Source organism: Epargyreus clarus, unplaced genomic scaffold, assembly GCF_041222505.1.
Source record: "Epargyreus clarus isolate Ecla_fem2 unplaced genomic scaffold, WU_Ecla_fem_2.2 ptg000010l, whole genome shotgun sequence".
In the NCBI taxonomy this organism is placed as follows: domain Eukaryota; kingdom Metazoa; phylum Arthropoda; class Insecta; order Lepidoptera; family Hesperiidae; genus Epargyreus; species Epargyreus clarus.
In genome coordinates, this window is record NW_027332218.1 from 5,625,319 (window position 1) to 5,644,327 (window position 19,009).

A 19,009-nucleotide genomic window follows, 5' to 3' on the forward strand; every position below is an offset into this window, starting at 1 on the left:
TTGAAAACATACAAGTTGAAGAAATAGCGATTTACATTTATAATAAACAGTTATGGGGTCCTATAAAGGTTATGGGGAGGTCTATATTTAGTAATGGACCTGAAGAAACTGATCCATAAATGAACTAATTTATAATAAAAAAATATGAAACCGAAAAAGCAATAGATAAATAGTCATCTTACAGATTTTATAAAAATGATTGATATCAATCATAAATTTACACACATTCGGTCTCCTAATAAATATGACGATAAAACTAATACAACGGAGCTAGGATAATAGAATTCACTACGAAACTACAGTTACTAATATATTCATTAAGAGCTCAGCGCGAAATCCACAGTAGTATTTAAGTAATGACCTATATTTAAATGCGGTCGTAACAAAACCACTCACTTGAGCACTTAATCCCAAAACAAGGACCCGCTAAGAGCAACTTGGATAAGGATAGACATTCCGACCTAATAAAGGTCCCAAACTAAGTTAAATTTATGAAAGCACCCAACTATGTATGGAAAAGTTTTGAAGTAATAGCAATGAAACGGAATCAAGAAATAAACCGAGAAGAATCGTCAAATAAGGAAATTAGAAGACTCAAAGGACTCTGCATAAGAAAAATTACTACCGTCTCTTTTCAGTACAACTATCGTCGTTCTACTACATGAAAATGGATATTTTATAGATATAAAAACATAAATTTAACAACGTAACGGTTACATGAAAACATAATTATCTAATAAGATAAAATCCTCTCGAATACCTACTTCAAACACTTCCTTATACATGAAACATTTCCCCGCGAATTTACGAGTTCACGACCTAATATTCGGGTAACCGCCCCACAATTTACCGAAGACACACGCCAATTTACAGGGTTCCCGTGATCGGACGCTCTAAATCTCGCCTCGACTCCATTAAGTTCTAGTAGACTGAAGATACTATTAGAAATAACACTAGTATCTGAATTCTACAGGTCGACGCTGTTACTGTACAAAATCCTAACAATATTTTTTCTATAAATGGCACTAAAACCTAATGGCAAAATGAGAGGATAAGAGCTGCTTAAGTTAATTTAATTTACAGTAATTTGAAAGACTGGAATTGGAAAGCAGCTTTTCTAAATCATTGTTACATTCTCTTTATTGAACACTAATGTAACTAATTGCTAATTTATCGCTCTATACAGTTTGAAAAATGTAAACCTTAGTTTTAGGTCATTAACGTCGACAAGGTCAATGCTTCCATATTTTGTATTCCCAAGACCGAGTTGCAATAAATCACGTTTGGATGTTGTGAGTGTCTAGCGCAGCTAAAAATAGTTATTAGATGGTGGGAGCATACATATAAACAACAACGTTCCACCTACTTACAGCGCAACATAGGATTTCCATTAGATTCGTACTTAACTTGACAGCGGCTGCCAAGATATAGGCATGATCGAATTACCTTCTGTCGATACTGGCTTACCTTCGGTAATGTAGTGTTGGGGAGCGGTGAAGCAACGATTTTTGGGCCTTATTATGGTAACAAGGCTATTATCCAATTTCTTTGTTAAGGCACCCCAAAAAGTGGTTTCATGATTGAAATGATTGGATATTTTAATAGAGTGTGAATAACGGCCAACTAATCGTGTTTGATTGGTAAAACACTATTTTAGATCATAATACTAACCGTTAGAACCTAAAATGTTTGGAAGTTTCAGCGTTACAGGGTTACAATTGGGCTGGATCATCAAACGAATAATTAGCTGCAAATTAAAAGCGGGCGAATTGGAAATTCATCGCAATCAAGTGGGTTGGTTGCGTGACGGTAATCACGTAACTCGGTAGTGTTATAGCATGCACAATCAGCCTGGGCTGCTGCTGATATCTATCGATAACAGCCAACGTTATTCATCGTTATCGACGAAGGAATTCTTTAAAAACCCATTAATAAGGAACGCAAAGAAATCAGGAATGACGCTTGTGTAATGTGTAATGATAAATTAATGTAATTAGTGTTCAACGTACTCGTAGTTTATTTATAGAAGATTACATTATACTACGCTGCGCTTCTTTATCCGTATTCAATTTAACAGTTTGACCTAAGTTATAAGTTACGATATCTTAATATATTTAAAACATATATTTTATCAGCTTTAAGCGAGAATAGGGTCAAAAGACAGGACAACACGACAAAATACTTGATATTGAAATCTTCCGTGATTCTTACTTTAGATGACATATTTTCTTTGCCCTTCTTGTAACCAGGAACTGAAAGGTTCTGTTGAAGTTTGTATTCCTAAAACAAGTAATTTTCCAAGATACAAAGGTATGTCTCCAAGATGCAAAGAAAGTTACTATAAATATCATTACTAATGTGATAATCAATTCCGTTGCGAAGTTGCACTTCCAGTCTATTTTATGCGTCATGCATAACGTGTTGCCCTTGCAACACTTAGATTTTATCCAGACCGTGTTATGTCCGTAATAATAATTAGAACCTCCAGACAGTTTTAATAATAGATTTTATGCTAGCTGTTGTAGAGCTGTAATATTAAAAATACTAATAGGGTATTTTGTTTTATGATGAAATCAAGAAATTGGATGGTAAAGGATAAACAAAGAAATAATTTTAATGACCGACTCCTACCTACCAAAGATAATCGGCTTAAAATTTTAATGAAATACATAATCCTGGTAGCTAGTTTATTTTTACTTTGGGTTTATTTTAACCTTCTATATACACTTTATAGTTATTGGTTGTTTTTAATCTTCAAGATATTGTGTTGAACAATAAAAAAGTTAACTCAAATTAGTTAATCAATAAAATATATTCCCTATAATTACCTACACGATACGAATTGACATAATGATACATACTATAATTGAATACTAAAATCTGATTATACATATTTCTATTTTATGATTTTATTCTTATTACTATTATTTCGTTTGTTAGTACTTCTAATGAAGTTTTATAATTATGGTTATAATAACTATTAAAAATGTCCTACATATAGAAAAATACATTATTCCAGTTTTTATTTTCTATTTAACTACCGTGTGTTTCATACAATAAACTCGTTGACCTGCTTCTACATAGAAAGCAAATTTCTCATTTCCTTTAAATTACCCATTGTTATTGAAATATTTATACATTTTTGCCATAAACTACTTACTTAGTAAAGTACAAAAAACAGTACCTAATTAAAAAAGAAATAAAAAATAAAGCTATGAAATTATTTTATTTAGGTAAAATGTAGTGAAAACATCTCTGAATATAACATAGATTAGTAAAGATTACTCACTCCTAACAAGAAAATGTACCCAGTTTTGAGAATTGAAATAGTTGCATAAAAAAGTTTTCCCACATCTCCGTGCTAAAATGTCCCTAAAATATTTTAAATAATTATTTATTTATTATGTAAATTACGCAGTATAAGTTATTTATTCGTAAATTTTCTCTAAAAATGTTTTTATTTGTCAAGAATTCAAAAAAAGAACTTACTAATAAGCCGTTTGTGGCTTCATTCAATTTCAAGGCGGTGAAGTATCTTTACTAATCTATGGAATATAAAGATTTTTCGAGATTTTATTGTTTATCACGGCTCGTGTCTGACACGAACAACATCTGGACACGCTGTGTGTAAATGAACCTTACTTAAACGTAGGTATGTATATTTTTAAAATACCAGACTGAACCCGGTTCCTAATTCAATTGTAAATCGCAAATGGTCAACCGTCATTCCGCGGTCCGGTTGCGGTGACGTCATCGCAATGGCGTCCGAGTCAGAAGCCGTAGCAACGCTCGCGCAACGGCCACGTAAAATGCACTTTACATCGCCACTTTAATTTACTACCTTTTAAATAAGCAAGTTTCTGACAAAGCATTGTGCATGAAATAAGAAAAAAACTCGTTTGTCTGTAGGTGAGTGGGGAATAAATTAAGGGTAATGAATGACTTATTGTAAGGGACAGGAAATTATTATTGGTAGCTCGGGTTACGGGTTGAGGGTTAATAATAATAGTCTGGCGTAGTTCGAGGAACCAAACAGGTTCGTTCCTTGGTTACGTAATCTATTGCCGCCGCTGAATATTTTAGGAGCGGCACGTGACATTTTTTCTAATGGTTATCGTTTCGATTATACCCATGTATGGGCGCACTTGTAGATTTTTGATGTGGTAAGGCTGATTGCCAATATCAATTTGGTCCAAAAATCTTAAAATGATAAATTTCCGCGCAAACAGAATCTCATAACTACGTTTAATGAATGTACCGAAATATTAGAAAAAAATCTTGTTTTTAATACTTCGACATGACTACATTTTAGACTACACGAAACATTGGCTAAGTGCGGATTTATTTCACACATTTTTTGCAAATTACGCAAGCCTAGGTATGTGAGTTTCTCCACTCTATTTTCCTTAAAGTGATCAAAAAAATAGCAATTAACTTGTAATAATCAATTCTACAGGGTTCAGACAATGAACTCTTAGCTTGTGGCTTAGTAGACCATATCATGACCAAGATAACGGAGTAAAGCGGTCACTCATTTATTTTGTATCCTTATCCTTACTAATATTATAAATCCGAAAGTAACTCTGTCTGTCTGTCTGTCCGTCTTGTTGTCTCTTCTTCACGCCTAAACCACTGAACCAATTTTAATAAAATTTTGTACAAAGACAGTCTGAGACCCGTGAAAGGACATAGGATAGTTTTTATCCCGGAAATCCCACGGGAAGTAGGGATGGCGATCTAAGATCGATTAATCGGAGAATCGATCTTTTGGGCCAAAAAAATCGATTATTTTAATCGATATTAATAAGAATTGAATCGTAAACTATGCATTTAATCAAGTGATGATCTTTAGCAAAGTTGTTGTCCATTCCAATGAAGGTACGAATTTTCAGTCTTATGTATGTTAGTATGTCATATTATTTTCTTTTAAACGCGGGCGAAGTCGCGGGCAAAAACTAGTGTTTAATAAAACTACATACAACGATCACTGTTTCTAAGTAATTCATAACTGAAGTTCCACTATTAAGTAACGTACATGACGTACTATAAAGTAACAAGTATTTCTGCAAGGCGACTAATATGTTCCGCTCCGTTTAATATTTCAAAACAAGTCTCGATAGCACGTATGAATAATGCTTACCTTGTATTTTTATCTACTCACATATGATTCACAAGCTAAAAACCACATAAGTACAAGCATATGACTGTTCTAAACAAACTACTTGTATGTTTAACACAGTCATAAGTCATAAATAAAGTTTTGAGAACAACATATTCCTTGTAATAAAATGTTTTAATTTTATTTATTGTGTTTAAAAATGTTTAACCTGTGAATAAATTGAAAATTATTAAAGAGTCTTCGAGTTACTCAGTGGTCAACACATCAGCTGCCTTTTTTTTGTTGACCAGGGGGAAACCTTAAAAGGTACCCGACGACAATGGGAGTGACGCCGGGTTATGTGGGACTTTTATTGCACTAAAACCCCCCCGGTGGCCGTCCTCGGCGTTTGGTCGAGAACTCCGAGATCTCCAACGGAACACAACCGGAGTCTTCCTAACGCGATGCCCTACTATCGGGCTCTGGCCTGGGTGGAGCAATTTATGCTCCTCTCACATCCCCTGGTGATTACAGCGATATGCGACCACACAAACGTAGATGTAGAAGTAGTAGAGTAGATGTTTTAAGTATTAAGATACAATTATATTCCGAGTGTGGACGCCTTTATTGCCGTTCAAAACAACCAACACACAAGGGATGAGGCTATGGAAGTAAAAAACGTTTTTTGTATCATAAATAACACATGCCAGTAATAAAGGGTTACACATCATCCTCATATGGGTGTTATTTACTCCCAACACACTCAATATTACTCGTGGTTATTCAAACACGTAACCACATTTAAGATAACAATCGTAAACAGAGAAACATGATTACATATCTTACGAAAATTATAGCACCCGTATTATACCGTTCTCGTGTATTTGACTTGTATTAATTCCTTTGGGAGTGCTTTGATAATTCTAGCTTTTTAATTTCTCAGCTAAATAGAAAAAATGTACTCGTACCTACCCTTATTATGATTTTTCAATCGAGAAATCAATCAATCGAATCGAGAGTTCGAAAAATTGATCTGCGTTCATTACAATGAGAAATTTTGGTTCCTAATCGATAACTAGAGGTGCTGATGTAGGTTTGTTTGGGTATCGAGCAGTCGATTGGATTGATCGATTTTTAGATTGAAGACCCATGCTAAGGTACTATTCTCAGAGTCTAACGTCAGAGGAGAAACGAAATCTGGCAAGCTATGCTAGCTCGGTCATTTAGGGTGTGTAAATAGGTGTATACTACTTACATCATGAGCTAAATCCTAATAAAATAATTATATTTATTTCATGTTTATTCCAAAAAATATACTTCAATAAAAACCGTACATAATAGTATTAACTGTAACAGGTGAATAAAACAATATCGAAATTTAAGTTCCATTGCAATCAGAACCGCGAGCAAAGTTACTCTTGCAATAAATCTATCTAGTTTCGCGAACATAAAGCTAACTCCTCTATTATCCTCGGTACTCAATATGTTCAAGTTATGGTAGCTCCAGTTATATGCCTCACTACTTATTGAAAAGTTGATACTTAGAAACAAGTTGAGTTTTGTATAGGAAGCATTGTTCTCAATAAGGCTTAAGCGCCTTTGAGAAGTCCATAATAGGCGAGCTTCGATAGAAATGCGGCTGATGCTTTGATCCCAAAACTTAACTAATACAATACCTCTACCGTCCACTGTTTTCTATGTGACGTTTATCTACCTATAGTCCTATACAAATAAATTACTGTATTTAGTGGCAGTAAAACTGTATGAAATAATGTCAAATTGATTCAGCAACAATTAAGTTCTTAGACTTATAGTAAATAACAAACTATACAGACTTACCTATATCGTTAAATAATAATTAGCGCTCAAAATAATTTAATTATTTTTTGACTTTGTGAAAAAAAACATATAAAACAGAATATTTTTTCCTTTTTTATACAATAGATGTATTCTATTTTTATGTATTAGCATGAACATTTTTATTTTTCAGATGTAGGTAGACTAACATAAAGATTAAGCCATTAATGAATAATATCCTCATCGGCCATTTCATCATATTTTATATAAAAATAATATATTTTATTTATCATTTATTAGCATTTTTTTTCAGATGTAAGCTTATGTAGAGATTAACGATTAATGAATAAAATCCTCATCGGCCATTTTAAACATAAAAAAGTGCGTAGATAACTATAGTTAACATTCATCGCATGAATAGTTATAAGTACATACTAGGTATGATTCATAGTTTTATATGTACATGATAAGTATCGTATTACAATGGATGAGGAAAATATGTATGGCATTATACTTCAATTAATGGGTGAGCTGCCATTGATGCTTATTTATTACATAATAGTGTGTCATCGTGTACGGGTATGCTATAATATGCATGTATGTTTTTGTATGTTAAGGTTATTTTCCTTGTAAATCTTGCAAGTAATAATAGATAATACCGATGTCCGATAGAATAACCACATATCGTTGAAACAAACACGAGACATACTTAGTCGTAGATCTGCTTAGCCAGGAATCGAACCCTTTACGTTGCAAACAGGTTGCAAACCGCTGCGACGCTTATATCGTCGAAAAAACCGAAACATAATTTAAGTGTTTTAAATTAAAAAAGGATGTACATGTATGAGATAAGGAAATATCTGCAGTTTTACGACAGTAATTAACATTTTTATTTTATTTACCTGTATGTGACTAATTACGTAAGCATCACTAAACCTGATCCCGGAATCTCAACTATCGCAGTCGGGATATCGGGGTCGATCCTTGATGGGGTGGATCCAGACTACAGAAATTATTATAAAAACCTAAAATATTGTGTAAAATATAATAGCTACAATTAAGAACAATAAAGATAACTCAATATTCAGTGATTCAAACTTCAAACACTGTTTTAAGATATAATATTACACGAGATAAAACCTAAAAATTGTATACCTAAGTTATAAGTGAAGTAACTGAAGCTTTTGGCTAGAAACTAAGCAGGGCTTTAGGTAAAAGTAATCGCTCACAACTTCGGGAGATTCCGTTTTGTAAATTATTTATCTCAATCTTTACTAAGTTGTTTATCAATAAGTAGTGTGCAGCAATATCAATAAGGAGTGTGTAACCAGATTCCGGCAATACACGCAGTGCTGACTAAGTACTACAGTCTACACGAAAAGCTTCATTATATCTTAAGAAGCTTCGTATATCTGTACATCAAATATTTTCGCAAAAAGTAGCTAGGAGAACTAGATAGAGAATAGCTGAGTATAATTTATAACAGAAATTTGTAGCATTTTTCGTTATTTTCTGTGTGTTTGAAAGTTATGTTGGTTTAAAATGTAATCTTTTAAATAATACATAACTAAAATCGTAGGTTCGAACTCTGACCACCAGCGTCGCCTAATAACAACTAAATTAGCCTTTTCAACCATTACGATCCCAAAGAATAGTCTTGTTTCATAACAGTACCTAACAATACTTGTAAAACGATGTTTTTAGCATCGACCGTAACTTTTACTCAACAGGTATTAAAAAGTTTAATTTTAATTTAACAATCCTAACAATGGATGGCGTGGTCACGATCACCTTTCACCAACGACTATTGACAATACAATATTGCTCAGACGGCTACCTTTATATAAAGGTCTGAAGTCCACTCCGAACAAAGTAATACTAACCTTAGCACAATAGAGAAAGGTTTTATAAATATCCGACTTGTTACCTTATAGAACTGGAGTTGGTATGGATGAAATTATCTAGGCTAGGTCCAATAGTTTTGAAACGCTATGTCAGCAACGGTGGAAATTTGCTGGAGTGAATAATGAACAACTCGATTGGGTTAGATCAATTTTTGATGCTGTGAAATATTGTTTACATACAAAGTCGTAAGAGTTATTTGAATAACGTATTGTTGAATCGACTGTATCTAAAAGGTCTGGTCTATTTCGGGTCTAATCGATTAGTTTTACAAGAATAGGTACTTACATCACAAAATGTTATTTACGTTTGAGTATTTTTTGCGAAATTCTATGCCTATACATTTCCGATGTTGATTCTTTGTTTTATAGATCACGAATTAAATAAAAAAGTTTATTACTTACTAGTCACTCATATTTATCTAAAAGGATACACAAATTAACATGTAGCAACTAAAGTAATATTATCCTTGCAGCCCGCGTCTATAGAATAGAATAGAATAGAATAGAATATACACTTTATTGCACACTTACAGTAGAATTTAACAATATTATTTATTAAGGTTAAAACAGTATGCAATAGGCTATAATTACCTATATGCCTAAATTTAATTTAAATAAATATTTATTATTTCTATGATGTACTCCTCTGTAAATTGCATTACATGACACACACACACACACACACACACACACAAAGTCAAAAATAAGGCATAAAGATCTCTATGAAAAACTTATTTCCATAAAAATCTAATTCAAAATGACGACATTTCTTTTATTAATTTTTAGCTTAAATTAAATTTAATTACCTACTTAGCTTAAATTTAATTTATAATAAGATTAAATTTTATTTAATTTCTCCAGACAAAATTGAAATTGTCCAAAATCTATCACATGTTTTCTCATGATTAGTACGGAGAACTAAGTAAACATATTAAATATAAAATAGTTTAATTAAAGTCACACCCGTAATTAGAGTGGTTAAATGTGCTATTGTTTTCAATGTCCTAATCGGCTGACTAACTCTGTATACAAATTTGCATTGCTTGTCCTTATCAAGTCGATTGTAACTAGAATAGGTCAGCCATGAATATTAACACTATAATCCGTCCTAACTAAATTAGTTGAGTAGACAAAGCAATTATGTGGATACCGACACCTCTACATCTTACAATATAACAGTTTAAGGTTTTTGTAGCTGTACATACAATATTTGATGTAAGTACCATATGGTAGACCTCACATAAAATTTAGTGCATAACTGTCAAGGTTGTAGCCTTTTTCCTGCACCATCGCAAAGTGTTGATTAATTAATGAATTCAAATTTATTTATTTGTTAAAGTATCTCCACAGTTTTTTATTTGATATAACTTTTATTTAAGTAAGAAATTTGTTTCTTTCTTTCTTTCATTTTTAAGAAAGTCGAACCTGCGTATAGCAAGTTTCGCAGGAATAGTGCAAAACAAAATTAAAATAGAACAATTGTAAAATGAACGAATATCCTTGAGAAAATGCTTATTAAAGATAAAATAGACACAAAAGCCACAAAACCCACAGAGGCCATGTTATAAATTCTGATGAGCAAACACTAAACATTACTCCTTTTATCACAGTGCGACACGCCAAAGGTTTTTATGTAAGCCGAAACGTCCTTATTCTACCCATATTTTGTGTATTATTAAACGCCTGTGACACTTGAAGTTGTACAATATAACCGTAGGTAGTCACGCTTTGTTAGTTTACCACTTTTTTGTTAATTAGAAAACGAGCATGCAATCCATCTGATGATAACTGCCGCCCATGGGATCTGTGATCAACCGTAGATAAGATAAGACTCCTATCTGAAGTTGGAAACAGACGTGTTAAAAAAATAAAAAAAGGTAGAATAAAGCAGGTATGGGGGCCTCCGTAAAGGGTTCTAAGACCCTTAATGATAGATCTGGTCTTTTTTGGTCTGGTCTTTTCAGAGGTATCAGCACACGAGACAGTAGTGGACGACGGTGATAATGTGATAGAATCCTTTATGGTTCGACTCCGGCGGCACCACCGCCACACCTATTTCTACCTCATAACAGCAGTGTTAAACGCTGCTGTGTTCTGGTTTGAAGGGTGTAAGGAAGACATACTTATCCGAGTCGTTCCAGCTTACTCCTCTGGGGTAGGGGCACATCTGTGGCCGACCTCAGGTAGTAATATCTAATCCTATCGTATAACTACATAAACGTGATACCAGAAAAATAAAATATTATTTTTGGTCAAATTTATATAAATAACATGTTCTGTTGTTACTTTTGTCCTATGACGCACAAACTTTCAACAAACAGTCAAATCTACAAGTATATTATGTATAGAAACTGCGGCTAAACCCATTTTCCATCTCAGTCCAATTATTCAGGAAATCCTAACTTCATGTAGCGTAAGACAGCCTTTGTCTAGCTGTTCCTGTTTACCTTGACGCCTTTGCTTAGGAACAGTGGTATTCTTGGCAATGGAAGATCGCCTTCAAGTTGTGTTAATTCGATAGACAAAACTTAAGGGTACGAACAGTTTCCGAAATGCCTCAGCTACCGTTTGCTTGAATTTGTTGAAATGCAATTGTAAGACAAACTGATTTTAGCCCAAGATATTAAATTAGGAAAGCTAAATAGTTAGGTTCCTTATACGATTGTGTTAGATTCGTTTAGACACAGTAGAGACAAAAGACTTAGTAAATTACATTTCAAATTGCAAAAGGTCCTGTGCTATCTAAATTCAACGCTTTTTCGCCATCTTGTTAAGGTCCACCTGCTTTGGACTTTTGCTTCTTTTTACTTGAACAATATCTCTCGAGAACCTATTTTTCATAGATATGATATTGATTAAATTTTGAAATCATTTACATGTAAATTTTCTAGCCTGCAGCCCTTTTCATCTGATCTCTTTCAAATTGCTTTACTAAAACATATTAAAGTTGGGAGTAACACAAATAAGTTCAATAACACCGTCCCCTCTTCAATATCATCAGGGTACTTAGTCATGATTTAAACGACACGTGTCGTTGATTAATCGAATGTTGCGCCATTTTGGGCAATCAGGCTCATCAGTCAGCTTCAATGATGGTAATTTTAAAGGAAAATATTTAGTACTTCGAAGTTACAAATCCCAGGGACCTCTGTTTTTTAAAGTTATGTACATACTGAAAATTTATTATCACTATAAGCAGTAAGGAAACTTACATGCCCGCGAGTTTCCAAAAAATTTTTCAAAGACGTGTGAAGCGACATTTTAAGCACAGAAACACACAATAGATTAAATTTAGTCACTAGCGGTCACCCATCTAAAACCGGACCACGCCTCACATTGCTTAACTTTGTTAGCCGCTTACGATCTTTACAAGCCGCGAGCCCATATAGCCAACAACTACATTTAGCCTATACAATTTTCTTACTCCTTAGTATAAAAATATTTTAGTAAACTCCGAAATGCTTAAACAATAACAATATTAACAATATTGTCCATATTGTACTCGAAGCAAATATTGGCAAAGTGCTTAACGGTATTCCTTACCAGTCTGGACGGGGTCCAACTCATATTGCACAAGGCAATGTCCGCGACCGCATTTACGCTTATGAGAAAGATCATTTGGTAATAGGTACCGATTTTTTTGTTGTACATTGATATTAAAATACCACCTACATTACACTTACACTACTTATAAGTGTTAAGCGCTACTGTTTTCTAGTTTAAAGGGTGTGGTAAGGAAGAAACAATTACAAGAGGCGTGTCAACTTGGTTCGCAGGGATAGGATTGCTTATGTGCCGACCAGATAAGAACAGATGTGAACTATCGATAAACTGCATACCCGTTTGATTCTTCTATATTTAAAAAAAATACCTACTTACGTTTTCTAAGTAAGGTCATTTAGAATACTAGATCTTGCGTAGGTATTCCTTGTCATACTAGTTATCGGGAGGAAATAGATAGATTTGTTTTTAAAACCACTGAAAAAATAATTAAATGGTTCACTATACCAGTCTGATAGTCACAGGGTCCAAGGTTCACGCTAACATATAAACTATTTTATCTAGGTCTAGGTTTTGTGCCTTTGTGTGTCCATGGCACTGACATCAAATCAGAGTATGGGGCTGTGATTTGGGAAACCGTTATTTATTTAAAACAGAACCGGTTCCCATGCGCAATCTTAACTAATTAATTATGTACCATTATGATGATGATAAAATTAAACGAATATTTCGTTTGAATTAATTATAACAAGTTTATGATAGAGGAGAAAACCTGAGACCTTTCGTGTAGTAATACAATACTGCGTGCATTGCCGGATTTTGATAGTTAACGCACTTCGTGCTTATTGATTGTGATGATGTTCATAATTTTAATTATTAATAAAAAAAACCTTTTTTTTTTTAATCTTCTTATCATTCTCAAAAACTGTGAATTTTACAAAAAAATATATAATTACATAATATCGTTAGTTATAACATTATTTTTATACAACACATTATCTTACAATTAAACTTTTATCCAGTTATAAGTATAAGTTTCAGACGTCGGAACGTCGGACGTAAGATTTAAATTTTGAGAAAAAAGCGTGGGATGTTCTTACATTCTGCCTGTTTTAATAATTATGATTCAAAAGTCATTTATATCGGGCATCCCACGCTTTTTCATTAAAGTAGATTTTAACTTATTCCTAATTGTAATTCTTGTTTTGATAAAACACGCTGTTTTAGTTTTTGTTATTATTTGGATGGTAATTTTAACAATTTAATTTGTAAGAAATTTAAATATATTTTTAATAATAATTTGAATGTTCAAAGATTTTTTGTATTTTTAAATACTATATTTTTTTCAGGCCTAAATATGTAACACGTATATTTATGTATGTAACACATGTGTGTATGTAACACATATTTAAACTGTGTTTAAAACCTTTAATTTTAGTCATACGGTCTTGATATTTGATCCAAAAGAAGTCAAAACGGTAAATAGATGGCGTCAAGTACTTATTTTTAGATCAAGTGCTTCCGGCGATTATTCTATGCCTGTTAATAGCACGTAATTTACGAGTAAACCAGCTGTTTGTGTCCAACCAGCTGTTTAAAGGCTACTGTGTTAATAATAATAGGTAAACATGTTAGATCATAAAATTTTGTTTTTAAAACAATTAACATTACGAGTAGAAGCGATATTCCCGCCTCTTTGGAAGATACTGGATGTACTTTTAAGTTGGCATTGTTATAAAGTAATTGTCCTTGGCTTTCTGTCTGTAATATCTTTATATTTTTTAACATGTTTTAGAATAAATTAGGTATAATGTTAAAATATTTACACTTTAATTTAAAATATATAAACATGAACACCGCCCGAATTGAAAACGATACATTGCACTTTCCTGTAATAAGAAATACCTAACTTTTTAATTTTGCAAGCTTTTATTTACTTGCTTTTTAGTACCTATGGGTCAGATACAGTAACTAAATTTTAATTAACTTACCGCAACTGATTGGGCCGAAATTTTGCATGCACGGTTGGTTTGGATGACAATGCACGATTAGCTTAATGACGTCATTGTAAATCCAATATGGCGGGCGCCCCAAGACGACAGATCAAGTATTTTTATACAACACTTTGTCTGTTAACTTTGCTTAATTTTATAGTAGTGCCTAAATAATAAACATAATAATATGGCACTTTATGTTTAGTGGCCAGTACAATCATTGATCCATCAAAATACAAATGAAGTATTTTGAATCAAAATTAGGTTCACTTATTTCATAAAAATACAAATAGCTATTAAAACAAGAGTACCAATACAGTTAAAATAGTTAACTTACAAACGACCCAAATGCTTTGTTAGACACGTTAACTAAGTCGGAATGCCTCGTATGTCGATGCGTGCCAACCTGCTGACCCTAATCCTTTATACCGGAAAACAATAGAGCGAGCAATGCTAAACATACGTACAATTGTACAACTTCAATCAAAGCATAAATAATTTAAAAATAGTTTTGTAATCCGCCCCATTTTGATAACCTACTCGGTTTGGTTATTTATTATGAAACGTATTACTATTTGGCGTCAAAAATCTGCCGTTTTGCTTTTTTTGAAACTCCCATATAAGGATAGTTCTACCGACATCTAAGGTATAGACCCTTAGTAGACGAAAATAACGATACCTTTACTGTTGAAAAATATATAGACGTATGTCACCCGTTTGGAAGATTCGATGTTAAACCCAAAATAAATTTACAAATAAAAAACAAGCGCGAAAGCGTATCCCTTCTTTGGCAGACGGGTAAAAATTTTAACGCATAATGTTAAAATGTTTCAAAATTTTACATTCCTCTATTACGTTATAGGACTTTAAAAAGCAAAAAGGCTATGCTACGTCCACTAAATTAATTTATATTTTTTAACAGATTGGTTTAGTGATGCTCTCATGTCAGGCTATCAGATCAATTTGGATACAAATAACTAAACCTAATATTATCCCAACAAATTGCATATATAATACAATTAGTTGGGATAATATTGGAACTTAGGTAAAAACGCTTTATAGGTTTACCATTAGGGTATTTTGCATACAAACTGCATGGTTTAATGAATATACCATCATACATATTGGTAGCGGATTGTTGCGAACTACTTTTAATTTTAATATAATAACACTCATTTTAATTATTTGTATACAGCCATATGCTATTAATACGGTGTACCTTTCGACTTCTCTTTTGCATAAATTCCCGACTAAGACATTATTTAGCAAAATGAGGCACGGAAATTAATTGTGCTCTATGTACATGACAAAGAAATTCCTCAACATTAGCAGGGATCATTGAACCGTTTTACATAACAAAGATGTAGAGAATCCTCGCATTGTTCTTGTTACATGTATATTACTCCTATATGTTACGTTTTAGGGTCTTTACGCACTGTCATACACGCGAGAAATCATCGACGGTTCAGTTTATCCCTTATTTTAAAACACTCAATTGTTATTTTATTGTTATGTATATATTATTATACTAATATTTAATTTAAAATCAAAATATTTTATTCAAAGTACATTCTTTACAAAAATATTTTTGAACGTCAATATAACCTTAGAAGGTGTTGCGTTTTGGAGAAGAAGCAGCGAAAGAAACTCCATAACATACATCTTTTCGTAAAAAAATCATTCAAACTCCATGAAATTGAGTGTGTTAAAGTCATAAAATATAACAAATAATAGGCATGAAATATATTATTTAAATAAGCTATTATCGTCTCAAAAATAAAAAGAGTAAAAGACCATTTGTTTGCACTACGCCAAAATTAGGTCGCCTCAAAGATTAATTTCTTAGAATGTCATTGAACTCAGTTTCTATTGCGATAAAAATTCGCACAAGCGCCCAAACGGCTTGCAATGGTTGTACCGTATAAAATACCATATGTAAAATTTGAAACACGAAACGGAAAGAATGGAGTTTGGAATCATAATAAAATTGTTTTACTGATTTTTTGTTTATTATTAATATTATTTAATGTTTGCGTGATGTATTTATGGATGTTTACTAGAGGTTTTCTAATTGCTACCTACATCTGTCTAGATATTTGCCTGAAAGTAATTCTGTTAGATCTATTAGTTATTGCTATAGAAGTATAGAACCGATGTTACGGATATTTAACTTAAATTACACACATAATAGTAAAAAAAATATAACTTGCACCCATTCGTCCCACGTTCGAGTACAATTGGCGGTAAAAATAACATTTCTATATACCAAAATACACGACTACATACTAAATAAATTAATATTGATCATACTAGTTGATAATGTGCAAAGGCCCTTTATGATTCATTCCGATCACTAGATAGAATTCTGTCTATTGCACGACTCATGATGCGAAGCATCAGAGAGTGCTTTACGATCGAAAAAAATTTTTCGCTTCATTTTGGCGGCTATTTTTATTATTATAGCCTTGATAGTTCACGGAATCAAGATATTTTGCATACTATTGTCGAGATAATTTAATGGAGATTAATTCCATACTTTTTAAAAATTGATTTACTGCAATAGAATTGGAAAAAAACACCAAAATAGGTCAAAAAAAATTCCTGTCCGTCATGTGTGAAACCTGAAAACACTGTAACTTGTGAAAAAATCCATCATTTGAGTTAATTTTTTTTTTAATTTCTCTTTATTCTCTCTATAGACCTATTTTTATACTTGCCGCCAACTTATACTTGACGGAACCGTAGAAAGTAGCTATAGTACTAGGGGGGTTATCCTAGCAAGGCTAAAATAAGCACTAGCTTATTTCTATATGTGTTTCTACCTATGGTTTATACACACATAACCAAGTGTTTTTATGTAAATGAAGAAGGATGATAAAAAATAAAAATGGTATATTATAATATTTTTTATCTTTATAAAATTTTTAGTTCACTTCTCATGGCCACAATAATAAAGCTATTAAAGATAGTAAGCATTAATTATCTACCTACTTATAATTACGGTTACTGCTATTTAGTAATAACAAGTCATAATAGTTACTTGTTTAGATCGATTAACATTTTTAATTGACCGGCTAAACTGTGACAAGGAATGCAGCTATTACAACTTACTAAAACTAATTAAAGTTTAATGGATTTGCTTAAAATAGTTTGTCAAAAACGAGTTGTAACGACTTAACAACGTAACACATCGTCCCAAATTGATAAAACTGAGGAAAAGGTAACGAGTGTCGTCAAGACGCCACTTGGACGGGAAACAGATAGTTAATCACTTATCTGGCCATATACGTTCGTACCTACGTACACACCTATCTACATTACTCATACAAATCCGGTTTGCTACTTATCGGTGCAACTGCTCCGTAGAAAGTTAGATGACAACTATTTCTTGCAACTTACACAGGTCAAATGTCTACTGAAAATATTATAACTAATTTAACGTTCCGGGAACGAAACAATGGGCTCTAGAACAAAGCAACGGGCGGCTACGGCCCTGCGCTTGCACAGGTAAGAATGCTTTATATTATATTACAGCCGTTTTTACCTACCTTTAGTATACTGCGCCGACGCCACAGCTAGCGAGCCGATCAACAGCGCGCCAAGGAAACACCTCTCTCCCCGGCCAAACATTTTTCTTGATTCAACTTATGAACTTATTACAATTTCTATCACGTCACTACAGTAAAAACTTGTCACAGGCTTCAATCACGCACGCACAGAGTCTCGTATTAACACAAATCACGCACACTATCACAGAATTCAAACGCACATCCATTTGAAAAATGTTCGTTTATCCGATACAGGTAACCGCTTCGCACGACTCGTGGGACGAAGCATGCAGGTAAAACGAGTAAGCCTTATTAAGTTTCAATAACTTAGAACTACTTATTGACGCGGTAGCGAATTAACTAGACACTATAGGATAGATCGGACGCGGTAGTTCTGCACAAATAGTAAGATGAAAACTTCACATATTTTCGTAAAAGAGTTTCGAAGTTGGGAACGACAGCGGGCGCGCGACACACGACCACCCAACGCATCGTTCGCGGCAGACTGGCGTGAAGTGAGCGAACAATCAACAAGTCGCGACCGCGCGCGAGGCGGGCCGTTGAGCCCGGAGCATGCGCCATCCGCGTCTATGTTCATACTTGAGTACTTGACCAACCAAACAATGTGGGTTTCTTGTAGAAATACTCTCGGAAAAGTATAAATCAAAGAACTATTGTTATGTAGTCTATAAGTGTACAAAGAGGTAGTAAAAGTTACTTTATTTTCATTTTTTCGTAGTTTACTGTGTTGTAACCACCATGTTTAAGAGTCTGATCTGGTTTCTGTGCAAGGCATACTTAAGTAAGTATAAATGTTATATACTGTGTATCTACTAACGCGAATAGCTTAGTAGTGTAGGCGGGTTGCATCCTACGACTACTCAGGTAAGAAACAGTCAAGAACGCAGTCCTCTGGGAGCAAAGTACCTGTGACTAACTTTAGATAATAATCTTATTTAAAGAAGGGGTACCCATAGTTGGCAGTAACATATGCAGCATCAAGTGGAATGCATAAAGTATACATCATAATATAAAAATATTTAGAAATTACGGAGAATATTAAAAAAAATACATTTAAAAAAACGGAAATTAGTTAAATAATAAAACAAATTATTATGGGGGAGTTGAATCATAGGCCCGGTTAAAGTTTATGTTAAAGTTAACTAT

General features: G+C 33.2%; 1 protein-coding gene across 1 annotated transcript in view; it reads right to left on the reverse strand.

The window, feature by feature from the left end:
- The window catches only part of shg (DE-cadherin), a 302,607-nt gene extending 284,250 nt beyond the window's left edge, over positions 1-18,357 (reverse strand). The window contains exon 1 of the mRNA XM_073077198.1: positions 17,843-18,357. Within this exon, the coding sequence (XP_072933299.1) occupies positions 17,843-17,924 (82 nt within the window). The 5' untranslated portion in view covers positions 17,925-18,357. The remainder of the gene's footprint in view (positions 1-17,842) is intronic.
- Between the last annotated feature and the right edge of the window lie 652 nt (positions 18,358-19,009).